This window comes from Meleagris gallopavo, chromosome 3 (assembly GCF_905368555.1).
Source record: "Meleagris gallopavo chromosome 3, MGAL_WU_HG_1.1, whole genome shotgun sequence".
In the NCBI taxonomy this organism is placed as follows: domain Eukaryota; kingdom Metazoa; phylum Chordata; class Aves; order Galliformes; family Phasianidae; genus Meleagris; species Meleagris gallopavo.
This window is the reverse complement of record NC_139406.1, coordinates 90,173,275-90,190,052: the sequence shown is the minus strand read 5'-3', so window position 1 is coordinate 90,190,052 and position 16,778 is coordinate 90,173,275. Positions and strand designations below refer to the sequence as shown.

The 16,778-nt window shown below is 41.2% G+C and overlaps 1 protein-coding gene across 2 annotated transcripts in view; it reads left to right on the top strand.

Moving 5' to 3' along the window:
* AGO2 (argonaute RISC catalytic component 2) overlaps positions 1–16,436 on the top strand; it is a 52,538-nt gene extending 36,102 nt beyond the window's left edge. For both annotated transcript variants that reach the window (XM_085221738.1, XM_085221739.1), the window contains exons 14-19: positions 233–323; positions 939–1,133; positions 1,676–1,810; positions 3,423–3,524; positions 3,829–4,028; positions 4,871–16,436. In XM_085221738.1, the coding sequence (XP_085077864.1) occupies positions 233–323; positions 939–1,133; positions 1,676–1,810; positions 3,423–3,524; positions 3,829–4,028; positions 4,871–4,979 (832 nt within the window). In that variant the 3' untranslated portion in view covers positions 4,980–16,436. The remainder of the gene's footprint in view (positions 1–232; positions 324–938; positions 1,134–1,675; positions 1,811–3,422; positions 3,525–3,828; positions 4,029–4,870) is intronic.
* Positions 16,437–16,778: the final 342 nt, after the last annotated feature.

The window sequence follows — 16,778 nt, the reverse complement described above, 5'->3', positions numbered from 1 at the left end:
ACAAACTTTTTTTTTGCTCCTTTTTAATGAGAAGTTATTTAAAAATAAGCCTAAAATATGGGAAGTTTGATGGTGACGTGGAGTACTGTCACAGTGCAGGCAATGGTCTGATCCATTGTAAGTTGTAGACTAATGCATGGCAAGAGTAGAATGTGCTGTTTAGTTGACTTCTGATGCACTTTATGAAGTGTAAGAGTTGCTGCTTTGACAAATTAGCTTTGTCTTCATACAGACCACCAGTATTCCAACAGCCTGTCATATTCCTTGGTGCAGATGTAACCCATCCTCCAGCTGGAGATGGAAAAAAGCCCTCCATTGCTGCAGTGAGTACATTGTGTGGTTAACTCCTGCTTTCTCCACTGTTCAGTTATGAAGCATTTTATTACTCGCAGTTCTTACGTGGTCCATTTCTTCTGATTGCCCATTTATAGCGTTCTAAATTATTTTCCTGCAGAATCTAATGAAACTCTGGAGAGCTTGCTCTGCTGCTAATTATGTAAATGTGTGTATTGTGTTGTAAAATGCCTGAGATGCTAATACACTGAGGAGCTTTTCTATTAGCTGGTATTTATCAACCTGTAAGAAGCTGGCGCATGCTGAAATCTGCTTTTTCAGCAGTAAAAAATATTAAGAATTTAGCTAAACAGGAATGTGTCTGCTTCAGTTGTGGTTCTGGGGGGATTTGAGCTTCCTGATCATAGAGTCATAGAATGGCTTGGGTTGGAAGGGTCATCAAGCTCCAACCCCCCTGCCACAAGCAGGGCCACTAACCTGCAGATCTGCTACTGGGCAGAAACTGTGCACTAATTATGTTAAAAATAGGGTGCTCTGCCTTATTTAATAACAAAGGTCTTAGTGCTACTATTGAGTAAATAGACAAAGCAATTGCTTTCATGTTTGCTGCGATATTAAGATCTTCATTTTTGTTTTTCCAACAGGTTGTAGGAAGCATGGATGCTCATCCCAATCGCTACTGTGCCACTGTTCGGGTCCAGCAGCACCGCCAAGAAATCATCCAAGATTTGGCTGCCATGGTCAGGGAGCTGCTGATTCAGTTCTACAAATCAACCAGATTTAAACCGACTCGTATCATTTTCTACAGAGATGGAGTTTCTGAGGGGCAGTTTCAGCAGGTTACTCTTTGTTTTGAGATTTGGATTCTGTTGTTTTCTGGTAGTAGATGTGGATTTATGTAGAAATGAACATCTACCAATCTCTTGCATTCCAACCAAGATAAGTGGGGAAAATAAGTGGGGGTTTTCGTATAATTAGCAGAAATCCTAAAGAATTGCTTTTTGTTCACTGCACTCAGCTTTTTTTCAGTTCTCGTTGATGCCTGTAGCACTGCAAGTGACTTCAGAGAGCTGGAAAAAAGCATGCATTTGAACAGTTCTGGATATGATCCCTTTTACTAGCTTGAAAAATAATTAGTCCGTTGAATATTCAACAGCCTAATTACACGTTAATTTGTATTTGGCAGTTAAAAAGATTTTGACATATAGCTTATTAGTCTGAGCTGGTGAGCTAATTTCTTCTCATTAAGTGAAGAATCTGAGGTTTGATCGTGCGTGCTTTGACATCTCCTAACTGAGTGACAGTGCAAGAGGGAGCGTGATATAAGTTAATCTGAAAGCTGATTTTGTATTTATCATAAGTCTTTATGTTTATGATTCAGGTTCTCCATCATGAATTGCTGGCTATCAGAGAAGCATGTATTAAACTAGAGAAGGATTACCAGCCTGGAATTACATTTATAGTTGTGCAGAAAAGACATCACACCAGACTCTTCTGTACAGATAAAAATGAGCGGGTATGTTCACGTTGTGACTGGCAGATATCTAGATCACAGCCAAATTGCTTATGTGCTATATGGAAGGGGCCTCTGAGAGCCATGTAGTCCAATCCTCTGCAATGAAAGGGGACACACACAGCTCAGTCAGGTTGCCCAGGGCCTGATCCAGCCTTGTCTTGAATGTCTCCATGAATGGGGCATCCACCACCTCTCTGCAACCTGTTCCAGTGCCTCACCATCCTCACTGTAAAAGACTTACATCCAGCCTAAATCTACTCTCTTAAAACTTGAAGGCCTTTCCCTTTGTTCTGTCACCACAGGCCTTGCTAAAGAGTCTGCCCTTTCTTTCCTGTAGCTCCCCTACAGGAAAAAGCTCCCCTATATGAAACGTTTGTCATGATTAAAGAACTGTAACGTAGTGGGTAAAATATTTCTGCCTGGTAAGGAAAATGTTCTTTCTCTTTCCCATATAATAAACCAGCAAGAAGCTTTTATGAAACAGCAACAGGATATTTTGTTCAACAAGTCTGCTTGTAATTTTGTAATTGATGTTATTCAAATTCTTCATTCTTTTCAGTTTTTTTACTGTCTCGAGACACTTAAATGTAGGGATTGCTAGGGAAGCAGTATAGAGCTTATAAGGTAGGAACGTGAAATAGATCAGGCACTCTGATCTAAGCAGAGAGATCTGTTCAGTATTTCCAACAGTGCTTAAGGCATGCTTCATCCAGTTCTAAAGTAGGGAGTGTTTGTGGGTTTTGATTCCTGTTGGCTGTACAGTGACTTTTGGGTAGCTGGCTGAGATAGAGACACCTGCACAGTAGAAACTGTTAGGTGAGATGAACTTTTTCCTTAATGCTGTGTGTAAGGCAGACAGATGTGTCTTGGACACCAGTGATTTGATTTGGGAGTATTGAGTCACCATGTGATTTTTGTATCTTTGAACATCTCAAATGGTTTTATGACTGCATTGCAGTCACCATTGTATCTCTTGTGAAGTACATGTGGAAGTATTTTACCCTTTCCGGTGGGGAGGAGATTCCCCAGGGCAAGGATGGTGTCATTGCTGGAGATGAAGAGTTCCCAACTGCAAACCTCTGTTCAAATGCAACATTTTCCTTCAGTTCTTTTTCCTGCTGCTGGAATCTCTATGTGAGCATTTGAAGCCCGCTGCAATTGAAGGCATTAGTTACTGTTAATATTGACATGAAGGTGATTTTGTATACTGAGAATGCAATTAAAATTGTTTTAAGGTAAAAGGTATTTCTAAGTTCAACTTCCAACCACAGATCGTCCTCTGTAGGTATAAACAAGGCAGGTTAAGGGGGAATATTCTGTCACAAAATGGGAAGGCGAAAAGTGTTTGGCAGATCAGTTGTGGGAAGCTCTTTCTGCATCAGTCAGAAAAGCTCTTTAGTATAGATATCCTCAAGGAAGATTTTGCAGCTCATCTCTTTTCTTTCTTTTTTTCCTCTCAGTTGTAGTGACGCTTCAAATTTTAGTTTTAGTTGTCCCTTCTGGACTTCCTGTTTTTTACAGATTCTTTTAAAATGTTTCTTGCCTTTACTATACAGCTGAAAAAGAAGAAAGTTTATGTGCATTAATAAATCTGCATGTACCATTCACACAGGTTGGAAAAAGTGGAAACATTCCAGCTGGTACCACAGTGGACACAAAAATCACCCATCCATCAGAGTTTGACTTCTATCTGTGTAGTCACGCTGGTATTCAGGTACAGCATTTTGCACGGGGTGGTAACTTTCAAACATAGCATTGGCTGTTGGTGTTCCTGGTGGTGGTTGCACGGGAGACAAATCATACAACCTCTGTGTTTCTGCTTTGTCCTGTACTGCTAACATCTAAAAGAAATGAACCTGACAGACAGGAAGCACACGCTGTGCTTTCAGTTTGCTGTGTTGAATTGCTCCCACGTAACTTTGGGGAAGTAGGCAGTTCTATGGCAGTTCACCCTCAAAGGTGGAAATGTAAGGAGTTGTTTTTGACGTGCTGATGTTGTGTATGTGATCTGCCTTCAGGGAACAAGCAGACCTTCACATTATCACGTCCTCTGGGATGACAATCGTTTCTCTTCAGATGAGCTGCAGATTCTTACCTACCAGCTGTGTCATACGTACGTACGCTGCACTCGTTCAGTTTCTATCCCTGCACCAGCGTATTACGCTCACCTGGTTGCCTTCAGAGCCAGGTATCATCTGGTGGATAAAGAACATGACAGGTGAGTTGCATGGCTTTGGATTACTATCAAATTTGACAGGAAGCAAGATGGAAATGGGCTTCTGGGATCAGCAGCATCCTTGGTTAGCAATTGGAGGGCAGATTGTTTTTTTTTCTCCAGTGAAATACATGTGGAGTGGTGGGGGGGGGAGAGAGAAGAAAGAGGTGTTGTGTTCATGTATCCTTCTATGTTGTTTTTCCATTTCAGAACTTCAGTAATGTTTTAAGGGGAATTAACTTAGTACAGGAAAGACAAAGGGCTGTTGGAGAGGGTCCAGAGGAGATCCACAAAAATAATCAGGGGACTGGAGCACCTCCCCTGCGAAGACAGGCTGAGGGAGCTGGGCTTGTTCAGCCTGGAGAAAAGAAGGCTGCAGGGTGACCTCATTGCAGCCTTCCAGTACCTAAAGGGAGCCTACAAACAGGAGGGGAATCAACTCTTTGAAAGGGTTGATAACTGCAGGACAAGGAGAAATGGTTTTAAGTTGAGGGAGGGGAGATTTAGGTTGGATGTCAGGGGGAAGTTCTTTACAGAGAGAGTGGTGAGGTGCTGGAACAGGCTGCCCAGAGAAGTTGTGGATGCCCCATCCCTGGAGGAGTTCAAGGCCCAATTGGATGGGGCCCTGGGAAGCCTGGTCTAGTATTAGATGGGGAGGTTGGTGGCCCTGCATGTGGCAGGGGGGTTGGAGCTTCATGATCCTTGAGGTCCCTTCCAACCCTGGCCATTCTGTGATTCTGTGAACTTGTGACCATTCTATTCAGAAGAAAGGAATGGTATGAAAACCTTACTTGAAAGGAGAGGCAGAATAAATATGGTTTCTTTCCCCTCCCCTTCTCTTTCAGTGCTGAAGGCAGCCACACTTCGGGTCAGAGTAATGGCAGAGATCATCAAGCACTTGCAAAAGCAGTTCAGGTTCACCAGGACACGTTGCGCACGATGTACTTTGCTTGACATGTTTTAATGTTTAGCGACTCAGTACAGTACCGAGTTGGATTCACATGAGACCAGCTGCACTTAGACCAACAGTTGCCCAAACTCCAGTGACAGCCAGCAATGAGTGATGTATCTTCATTTTTTTTCCCCCCCCCTTTTTGCAAGAAAGCTTTCCGTCCAGAATTTCAGACTTGGTTATGAACTGCATTCTTCTACAAAGCCACACGATTGTTGGAAATGTAGTTTGCCAAAATCTCTTAAGCTGCCTGTTATAAAACAGACCCATGTTTTATAATTAAATCAAGAGCTGTGATCTCAGGGCTTAGGGGAAAAAAACAAAACACAAAACTCTTCGTTGTTTGCTATTCATTTAATTGCTTTTAATAATTTGGAGAGATCTAATTCGTACTAAAGTTAATGGGCTAAAATGCTGCGAATTAGCTTTTAATACAAAGGAAAGCAAAGCATTTTTTGACTATTTATGAAGCCTTGGTTTTATTCTAGATGCATTTCCAAAAGTTTTATTTGCAAAAGAAAAGAATGACAAAATTCTGCTTTCCAGCTGTCTTACAAAGATTTTTTTTCTCTGTGTGTCTAAGGGCAAATGTATTTTCTGAAGCTTGTTCTTGAATGTTTTTTATTGTGCTGCATTTAAAAATGTTTTTCATAGACTAAAGAAGAATTTTAAAGCAGAATGAACAAACTTGTATCTGAACTTTTAATAGGTGCAGTCAGATTGGCAAAAGAAAAGGTGCCATTTTTAAGAAAAGAAAAAGAATTTAAAGATTTTTTTTTTTTAAATCATACTGACAGCTAACTTTAGAATTTGTCATACAGGACTGTGACACTCTCCAAAGTCTCTAAGGAATACGGGTCTGTGGTGATAAATACAGTACAATCCTCTTTCACTGTTGTTTGAATTAATGTAAATTTTATATGTGTTTCACAGTATTAATGTGATAGACTAGATGCTATTATTTATTTTTATTTACTAAGGAGTGCTCATTATACTTCTGTTAACATATCAAGAATGCTTTGGATTTAGAAATTAAAACCTTATCGTGAGGACATTACTATTCAAAAGCAGAAATATGCAATTGACTTTGATGCGAGAGTTCAGAGCTGCGTACAGAGGACATTGTGTAGCCTGTCCTTTGGAGAAAGCTTTTCAAAGTGTACACACAACATAGCAGGTTTTACCTGTGCAGTCAAAGACGCACACGAGACCAACGTTCTGCATCCATCCAAGCACAAGCAATTGTATTTTATTTATGTGTTGATTATTGGTGAAGCTGGAGCTCTAAGAGAGGGAGGTGGTTTGATGTTTGTTGCGTGGACAGAAATCAGAGAATCTATGCAGTAAAGGTAAATCTTAGGAAACTGAAGTTTACTTAGGAAGGGAGGTGAAATCTTCATTATGCATAAGAGTAAACGTGAGAGTTTGGCTATTCTCCTAGGAGAAGCATTAATTAACTGATAGTTATTAGACAAACACTTCTGTTAGTTTGCACACTGGGTTCATTAAAAACCATAGTACATATGAAAACCATTGCACTAATGATGATGCCACAAGCAGGTGTAGAAGAAAAAGGAAAAAGCCCAGGAAATGTGTTTGTGCTGACTTGTTTTTGTTTATTTTCGTAGGAAAATTTAAAATCCACCCTCTCAACATGTATTTAAAAGACGTGGTTCTCTTCCATTTTGCTTTGTCTTTTCCCTTTTCTCTTAGCAGATGCTCAGTCACTGTTCTGAGTCCATATACCTCTAGCTGCTGAGCTGGGCCAGGAGCTTTAACCAAGGCAGAGGTGTGTGCCACGCAGCAGGGAGCCTGTAGCTGGCTGCTTGCTCAGTAAGCTAGGAAGTGCTCGGCTTTTGCTGCATTAAGAGTTCTAGATATGTAACTCAGTGCAGATTTCAAGCATCACCTTGTAGCGGCGTGTTGGTGTTGGTCAGGTGAAACAACGATGGCAATCCTATTAGCAGATGAACTGTGTTTGTGTTGTTCTCATTTGTTGGTTAGCCTGCCAGGTCAGACCTTTGTCTCATGATGTGAATCTAGCTTTTAAATGATAGACAGGATAACAGAAAGCAAACTCCACGTCACGTTGTCTGTCTTCCCATCTTCCAGCAGCCCAGGCTGTACGTACCTCCCTTACACGTACTGCTCACCTGCAGAAGCTTTTCCACACTTGACACGTTGCACTTCTGTGTGTTTGCTTAATGCGTTTTCAGATTTTAATTCGGCAGAGTTTTATATATGGATTTATTTTTATATGAATTACTCTTAAATACAACAAAGATCAAGCATTTTAAAACTCCAGTTATGTTATTTGCTGCTTGTTACGCGGAGACCTCTTGGATGTGAATTTTGTCCTCCTTTTCCCTCTCTGTGCAATTCTGGCATAACTGACTCTGTGCAGATGGACACATGGGGTGAGGAGGACAGACCAGCTGTGTTGACCCCAAATCTTATTTCTGAAGCAGGTCACAGCACTCCCTGCACCTTCTGGTGGATGCATTCTTTGGGCTGGCATAGTAGCTGTGGACTCTTGATCTGAGAGTGGCCGTCATCTGTGGGTCCTCTTGGAATGAACAGAGATTTCTGTGTAGTTTTCCTTCCCTGAGTGTGAAGAACTTGGGATCGTTACATGCATTTCAGGCTGGAGACGTTTCTGCCTTTCACTGATTTTTTTTTTTTTTTTTTCATCCTCTCTTACTGCCTATTCTACAGCTTGATTTCTCACTCCTTTCCCTTGCTGCCTCTTACCCCCCTGCTGGTGAATTAACAAATAATTTGAAGCCTTTTTCTAAAACAACATTGATGAAGTACACATGTAGAAAAGTACAGTGTGCTGTAAACCCAGAAGCTACCTTTCTGGCAGCTTTCCTAAAGTTCCAAGTATTTCCTATCCAAAAAGTAGAGGAAGAGGTTGGGGGGGCACCACCGAACACCTCAAACCTTCCTGTTGGTATTATTTGCTTACCTCCCATGTGTTTTGTCAGAACAGCACTATCTCAGGTAAACACAAAGCTTAAGGTGTGTCTGCCTCGCACGCGTTCCTGCTGTCAAAGCTGTAGCTAGGGTTGGCACTTATAACCACTGAGTCACTGTGCAGCTCAGGCCAGCAGTAACCAAATGTGTTTTACCCTTTGGCAGTTGTGTTTTGAGCCCGTGCAAAGGAGTTGTGTGACTGCAGTTGTAAAAGAGCACTGGGCAGGACCTCTTCCATTCCATTCCTTGTGCTCTCTGTTATTTTCCTGGCAGTGACCTTCTGCTTGAATGCAGCTGTTGGTGCGTGCTATCGTGTGCTTAGCAGTCTGAAAGTCGATACTGATTGCACCCTGGTGACAAAAATATCTCATTCCCATTGCAGGCAGGAGCACTGTTACGGACAAACTGATGCCAGTACTGCAGCATTTCTTTTGTTTCAGAGCAGCTCACCGTTAAAAGAATGTGCTTGATAGATGGACAGGTATTAATGAGTTGCTATGGATTAGTCTTCTGGAGTTGTACTGAAATTGTAACACTATAGGAACAAAAATACTCCAGTACTGAAGCAGGTTGTGGAATCTCTGTCCTTGGAGAGGGTCAGACTTGGCTATGTATGGAACTGGGCATCTCCAAAGAGCCTTCTCAGAGCACAAGGTTCTGTGACAATCTCTATATTAACATAGATAAAATATGAAGCTGTCTTTTCTCATGTACTGGATGTAATACAGCATTGCTTATTTTTAGAAATTTCTGCTCCAGTGGCTCAATGGAATGGAACATCCACTCTGCATCTTATACCAGATGTAGAGTTGAGTCAATGCTTAGGAGGAAATATCCTAATGTGAAACGTTGGAAGTAGGTGTATTTGTCTCTGCCTTACGTGATTTTGGCATTTCAGATAGCCCTATGCAACATGAACACTTCTCGTCCGTATGCACTGATATAAGGTCACTTCTGTATATTAGAACTCCTTCTTCTGACTTGGTTCAAGTTAGAGTGCTCCAACTATAAAATTTGGATTGCTGAGTTGCAGTCGTTGATCTTCCATGTTGCAGAAGTTTTGGTCAATTTCCTCACGTTTAGGTCTGTCACAAAGATTTGAAATAACTTCTGAAGGGTAGTTGTGGGCTTTGAGGTTCTTCACTGCCCAGGTAGCCCTATGAAAAGATGGAAGTTCCTTGTTAAGATGCTTTTGAAGCTTTATCAGAAGTCACGTGTGCTTGCACAAAGAGACTTCGTATTGAAAGCAGACTGGAACATGGAGGGCTTTGCACACTGCTGCCAACACTATTTCCTTACTGCAGCAATAAATGGTCACGTGCATCCCTCCTCTAAAAACTCCAGTCTTTTTCATACCAGTGTACTGGAGGCTTCTTGTGCTGGAAGAGTAGGTGTGGATGGGGCCATCTTGGTGTCAGCCAATAAGCATTTCTGGTGGCACAGATATATTTTACATAGAAAAAAGGAATGTAAAAAAGTTCTGTTAGTCACACTTGATACCAGTGTAATAAATTAACTTTTCCTATTTGTTTTAATACTTTTCTCCTTCAGTAACCTCTCTTTGTGTGTGTGTGTGTGTGTGTGTGTGTCCTGACCCGTGTGCTTTCTCAATTTCTAATACAGAACAATACATTTTTTTACTTTTATATTACATTTGGCAGTGGGCTTCTTGTTGCACTCTTGCAGTCTTTTCTAAGGAAAACTTTAAGTAGGAGGTAATTGCACTGATTGTTTTTAATCTCCCTTTTTACTGTAAGACTTTTTTTGGCATCTGCTGTAGCTGTTTAAAAATACTGTAAATAGTGCTCTGTATAGCAGATCTTGAAATGCTGTGGGTCTCAGTCCTTGTATTTCCATTGTAGGAATACTGTCACATTTCACAGTATTGAGATAAGAGCTTTGTTTTTTCGGTGTTGTTATACTTGGTTTGCATTCTGGTATGAATCCAAGGGCACAGTTGCTTTCTCACATGTTTCCTGGCTTCTTTCAGCATTTGATTCCTGCCTTGTCTTGAGAAAAACCAATCTCTATGGCAGAATTAGTAGAATAATAGGGAATTGGGATGGAAATTACTATGCTGGGATGCAGAACAGCAAGTTTTGTCCCCAGTAACTGGAAAGGTGCATCCCTCCAAAAATGCTCTCAGTCTGATGGAGATGAGGTTTGCAGTGTGCACGTGGTGTGGTGCACAATCAGTTTTATGCTTCAGTTGCTTTTCCTGTGTTGTTTCATTGCTTGAAGTGTTAATATGAATGTAATGGCTTGGCCAAATCACTACAAAAGGTGTTTTTACAGGACTCTCACTTAGCAAGCAGATGCAGTTCAAGGCTACCTCCTGTGTTCCTCTGCAGATAAATTAATTTGTAAACTGAACCTACTACTACAGCAGCCAAAATGCTCCCAGATCAACTGTATTCTTACTGCTTTGTTCCTTGCTGGAGAGCTGCTGGTGCCATACTGTGATCTTGGATGTCTTCCTGATGTGTCCATGCCAAAGTGGTTGTTGAAGTCTCAGAACTAGCAAGGCAGATCTCATCCAGCACGCCTGCTTCCATGTAGTCCCTTTACCTTCTGCCCATTTCCTTGCTGATTTTGTATACTGTCGTTTCCAGATGAGAAACATTTTCATACTTTAGCTGTTGGCTGAAAAATATCACCGTGTTTTCATTGCAAATGACATGAAGGTGCTTGAAAATATATTTTGAATCTGAGATAAAAAAAAAAATATATATATATATATATATGAGTATTTTTTTAACAGTTTTTGGGTAAGTTGACGTGAGACTGTAACGTTGAGAATACTTTGTTCCCTGCTCAGACCACATTTGATAAACTTTAAAATGGAGAGGAAAAAAAAAAAGATTTGGAGTATTGTTTGTGTTGTGACTGCTTGGTCTGTCAGTTCAGTGCAAAGCCTCGGCCATAAGTCAGTCCTGAAGTAAGTGCAGGCCAACTAAAGGTGCTTTAAATAACCTGAATAGTAACTGTAGAAAACTGTGTTAATACATCACTGTGTTTATAATGCATCCAAACAAAGCTTCCTCATTTTATAATTAGCCACTCTGCTGACAGAAATGCTCCCTGGTGGGGCTCAGTGTGCTGGTGTGCTTTCATAGCACTCTTCTAGCTTATGGGCTTTGTGCTCTGGAAATGAGCATTTCAGAAGGAAGTTAGCCCAGGATTGCCTGCTATCTTCAGTGTCTTCATCTTTGGCCATAGATGTGAATGATGCTTATTTCTGGCAGGGATGATTGCTGATGTTCTGGTTTGCGGAACAATTCTTGTTGAACAGTGGTGAGTGACTGAATAAATAAGTTCATGTAATAACTAAAGGGATGATGTCCTAAACACTCTATCCCATTTGCTGTTACAACTTAACAAGGCTCCCTGCAAAGCATGAACTGTTCTGCTCTAGGGGGAATGGCTCCTTTCAGAAAATACTTTGTCTTGCTGTTAGGAATCTACAGACACTATTGGCATTGCTGTGGCCTCGAAGAGGTTTCTGGGCACCGAACTTACTTCTCTGTGAGAAAAACCTTATAAAACGATGAGAGAAACATTGCATGCTTCATAGGAAGGTCTGCAAACCTGAAAGAGCATCAGGAGGAGCCCAGCACTGGATGTCTAATATTGAGAAATGCCATCTGTGCCATGCAGCTACCCCATCCTCTGTGGAAATAAGGCGAAGTGAAACACTATGCACAACCCCTACCCCAAAAGGGCAGTGTTGGTGAGTAGGCCCTGGAAGCTAGGCTCTGCTTTTAGCCTTCGGTATTGCTGTGGGTTTAGGATTTGGTTGCAGTGAGGACAGGGGCACGTGCTGAATTTGCAGATGAGAGGTTGGTGGGAGCTGGTCTTGGAGTTTTGCACTTGCTAGAAATGTGAATGGCTGTTGCTCCTTCCTTCTTTTTAAACGTCTTCAGAAGAATAACTATTTAGAATTTGTCCCTGTCTGCCTCAACAGATGCGTCTTAAACTACCTGTGGCAGCTCTCCAGCCAACCAGCCTACCCAGCGTTCTGAAGAGCCTCCAGTTGGCATCAGAAGGCTGTGTTAAAGGGTGTATTTGTTTGTAAATAGTGGCTTTGTGTGCACAGATTGCCTCCCCCAGCCTTTTGGATGTGCTGTTCTCAACTGAAATACCAGCTGGAATAGCTGCTATCTCAGCAGCAGTTACAGATATAACTTAACCTCAGAGTAAATTTATGAATTGGCCCTAAAGCATAAATTTAAACGTACAGGATCCTGAAAAATGAGTTGAGGCATTTCTGCCCATTTTGGTTTTGAGTGTGCTTGGCAAGCATGAGCAGTGAGAAGGTCAGCAACTGAGCTCGGGAGTTTCTAATCTGCTCTTTGGTTCCTTGGTTAGATTTCTCATCAGAAAAATGCTTGTGATGTGGATTCTATTTTTCTTTATCAGCTTTTCCTGTTCCCACATATACAGACAGGAAGCTTTGTTCTTATCAGGGTATGTAAAGCTGTGTGGTTGTGCTTGTCATGCACACAACTCAAAGCAGATGTGGTCCATGCTGTATGGGCATGGGCACCTGGCAGCGGATGGGATCGAGCCCATCAGGTGTGGACACAACAGGCAGAGAAGCATGTGTCTACCTTTCACTAATATTAATTCTGCATCATCTGGGGATGGTCAGAATCTACTGCTAATGTGCTATAAAAAATGAGGTAATGCTGACCCTGGTTCTTTTGTTCTTCATTTTCTCGTTAGACATGTAAGGCTGAACCTTAAATTTCTCATCTCATTTACAAGTGACAATGCTGTTATTTTACCTTAAATACCATGTCTCCAATTGCCTGCCTGACTTGAATCTTTAATTGATCTTAAATTACCTCTCAGTGTTTAATCCCCAGAATGTCTCTAAATTAAATGAAGATTGTTACATGTGCCCAGTCTTTATTACCTAGTGTTTGACAGCAGAAATAGTTTGTGTTTTCTTGATTATATGGAGGGAAGAATGAGATAATGTATGAATTTGCTCATGGAAGAAGATGGACTTGAGTAATTACTGATAGACTGTCTGGGAAAGCAGCACATCATACGGGGGGAAGCAGAAGCAAAACATGAGGAGTAAGGTTCAGAATTACGTATCCATGGAAAACTAAATCACAAATTCGGAAAGTACATCTGGCAAAGTTGTAGGCTGTTCTGGAAGGTTGCAGTTTGGTGTGATTTCTTGGTTTAGCTTGGAAAATGATGTGTGTACGCAGGGGTGTGTGTGTGTGTGTGTATCCACGTGTTGCTGAAAGCTGAGTATGGCTCTTTGTATATAAAAATAATGAAGGAGAATTCTGCTGGGAACAATAAGCACAACTTCGCTGGCTTCCAGCTGGCTTGAGTGCTTTGTGAGAGTGTGCAACCACGAAATCTCAGACTTGAGGGCTGTTTGTAAACGCAGATCCAGTCCCACATTTCTGTGCAGCAAAGTGGTTAACTGATCATGGGGGGATGAGACAGAGAACAGAATGTATTAAATCGTTTTTCCTTTAATTCGGTACACTGCAGATTTAACGAACATCTGCTAAGGTTCCAAGCTTTCTGTTAATTTTTTAAAAAATTTTTAAATTAAAAAAAAAAGGAAAAAGAACCAATAATTCAGAAATTTTGTATTGTAGCCGCTTTCTTGAAGCAAAAATGTTTTTGTAACCATTTTATCATTTTGAAAGCAAAAACGTAGATGCTAAGGCCTCATTTCAAGTGGTACTGAGTGTGTGCTTGCGGTGTATCAGTGCTGTAATGCTGGCTGGGTAAGACTGGCATTTGTCATACAAAATCCAGGTGTAGAGATACCCTCACCTGACTTTTAAATGCATCAGCGGTGTTGTAGGGCTTATTGCAGAGATGAGGTGTTGCTCTGTGTTACTCAGAACTGCTGAGGCTCTGTGTAGGTGTGGAGAGTCGAAATGCGTTGTGTTTATCTTGATGTCATAGCGTAACGTTTGCATGATGCTGTGTGGCGACGCCACCTTAAGCCTTAAAACAAAGATAAATTTGTCAGATTTTCTCAGAGTATGCAAAAAATACTGTTTAATGAGAGTGGGATGTTCCTGTAAGGCTGAACTAGAGTTTAAAAAAAAAAAAAAAAAAAAAAAAAAGTTGTCTTCTCTGAGATGGAAAGAGGAACCTGTAGATCTCTATACTGTGACCGACCTCTATAGGCAGTGGCTGTCACTGTGGCCCCACAGAAGCTGATGCGTTGCTCTGGCAGCCTGCCCCAGCTTTATTTGTGTTGGATGCGTTGTGCTCCCTCCTCCTGTAGGAGATCTCTGCCTGGAGGAGGATGACGACTTAACACTTATTTGGTGTTGGAAAAATTCTTCTCAAGGTGTGTGCTTGCTTCAGATAGTGCCGTTGTTCCCCCTTCCTGCGCCCGATGTCTAAACCATTCGAACTGGGGGCAAACCAAGCAGTGGGGGCCCAGCTTTCTTTGTCCACTTGGATCTACCTCATGTAAACAGTTGGGTGCTATTTACTCAAATTGTCTCAGATGAAATTGGCAAAGAGTGACCAAACCGCGTGTGGCGGCCGCCCTCAGCAGAGGCTGTCCTCCGCAACCCAAACCCTTTGGGTTTCTTCTTCACAGACAACAGTGTTGTATTTGAGTTGTGTCCTTCGTGCCTTTGTGTTTGTTTTTTTTTTTTTCCCAGTGCATAACAATCAAAGGTCGTGTCCTTGATGAAGAACAGCCAATGAATTTTAACCACAAAGTTTAAAAAAGCAGCAAAGCAGTTTTAGCAAATGTTATTTTTCAGAGTATCAGATCCAAGTGTACAGTATCACGGCAGAACTAGGCAAAGAGAAATAGCCAACAAAGAACTCTTTTTGAGATACACATAATCCCAACCCTAGAGATGTACCTCTGTGTATCCATCCATATGCATATATATACATACACGGCGCAGCTGCATGCGTCTATATATAAAATGGAGGGATGTGTGGGTAAGGGAATAAAATGTCATTGACTTTTCCAGTTTTCTATGGAACAGTTTACAACTCTGTATAGGTTTTTCTACTATGTGAACCTTTTTTACATTAAAAAAAAAAAAAAAATTCCTTTTTGGAAAATTTAAGTTGTGATATATACTATCTTTTTTTGAAGTTGGGAAAAAATCAATCAACTTTTTACCAATACCTAATATGGGGGGGGTGGGAGGGAAATCTCTTCTGTACAATTGTATTTAGTTTAAATAGTAAAGAAAAATGATGTATGGGATTGTAAAAGTGCTGACATTCCATGGTGGCAGGACTTCCAAGTGTTTCCTAAGGCTTTCTGCTGCAGAGAGACTCGAACAAAAGGAAAATGCCTCTGTTAAATGTTTTTATAAAACTGCTCCATCAGGTCTATACTTAAGCTATATTTTCTAAAGCCTAATCATCCTTTAATATGCTGCATATAAATTATCAGCATGGTTGCACTTTCTCAATAATAATGTATGCCCTACAATTGGCTCATGATAAGGACTTTAGTTTTTTAACAGAACAGATAGTACTTTGGGCAGAAGGTAATATTTATATAGGTACCTCAAGAAAAAGAAAAAGAGCCTGAATATGCTGCATTTTGTTCCTTTAACATTTTTCATGTAGCATTTGTTTGCTTTTGTTTTTGTAGTAGACGACCAGCTACCTGTTTGCTTTGGGGGACCCCAGTAGTGTTTTCTGTTCCGCTTGTAGGCTGTGTGTCCTGCCTTGGTTGCATGCAGTAGCTTGGGACGGGGTTTGCCCTGCATTGCGTATGCAACGGGGAGGGGGGACCACGAGGACATTGCTTTACGTAGGCTTCAGGAAAAGGATACTATATTCCTAAAGCAGGCAATAGATGTTCTGAATGGTGAATCTGTTGTACCGCTTTCTTGACTCTTCCGAATGCAGAGAGGAGGCAGCTGATTAACGAGGGAAGCCCAACAGCCTGAGCTTGCCCTGTTGGTCCATGTTCTGAGGTGGCTCGGCCGTGCTTCCCAACCTCTGGCTTTGTGTAGAGCTGCTCCCTGTGGTGTGCCCCGCTCCCTGAGGCCTCTTGCTGGTGTGGGTGCATCTTCTGCTGCTTTGTTTCCGGGTCAGTGAAAACCTAAAAACATGCAGAGGTGGGGAATTTTTGTTGAGAGCTGTTGAAGGAAGCTTCAGAGGCTGTGAAGTTGAGCATTTATTGTCATGTTCTTTAGCTTAGGTGGGTCCTTTTCCAAGTTTGTTTTACAGCTTGCAAGGTAAAATAGTTTGCACTACTTTTGCAATAAACTCATGAAAAACCTAACAGTTTCTGTTTTGGTTTCTTACTGTATATATACAACTAATACTAAAGATTTAGCATAGTGTTTCTCACCTCAAAACATTAAGACTCGTAACAAGCTCAGAATGCTGTAATTCCTGACAAAATAATGATGTGAATGATATTTTATAAAGTTATTTTGTATGGTGTCAATTTTGTTTTGCCTCATAGTATGTCAATAAAATAAAATTTCTCATCTTTACAACATAGTTTGATGTCTTTTTATTGAACTTAATCCAAAGCCATCAATGGCTTCCATCTGTAGCTCAGAAGCAGTTCCAAGTCCCAGTGACAGATTCAAGGCTGTACCAGAGCAGAGATCCTCATGCTACACCACACTGAGCCTTTTCAAATTGTAACCTCCTATTTTGTGAGATGAGAGAGTATGTGTTCAAGAAGAGCCACAGTGCCTGGTCCCAGTGATCTCCTCTGCATTAAACTCTTTGGGTGTGTTTCAGATGTTTCTGTGGGCACTCCTCTGCTTGTGTTGCTTTCCAGAATTGTTCATTATGGACTGCCGTTAACGTAATGCCTCGTAAGTTGTCCT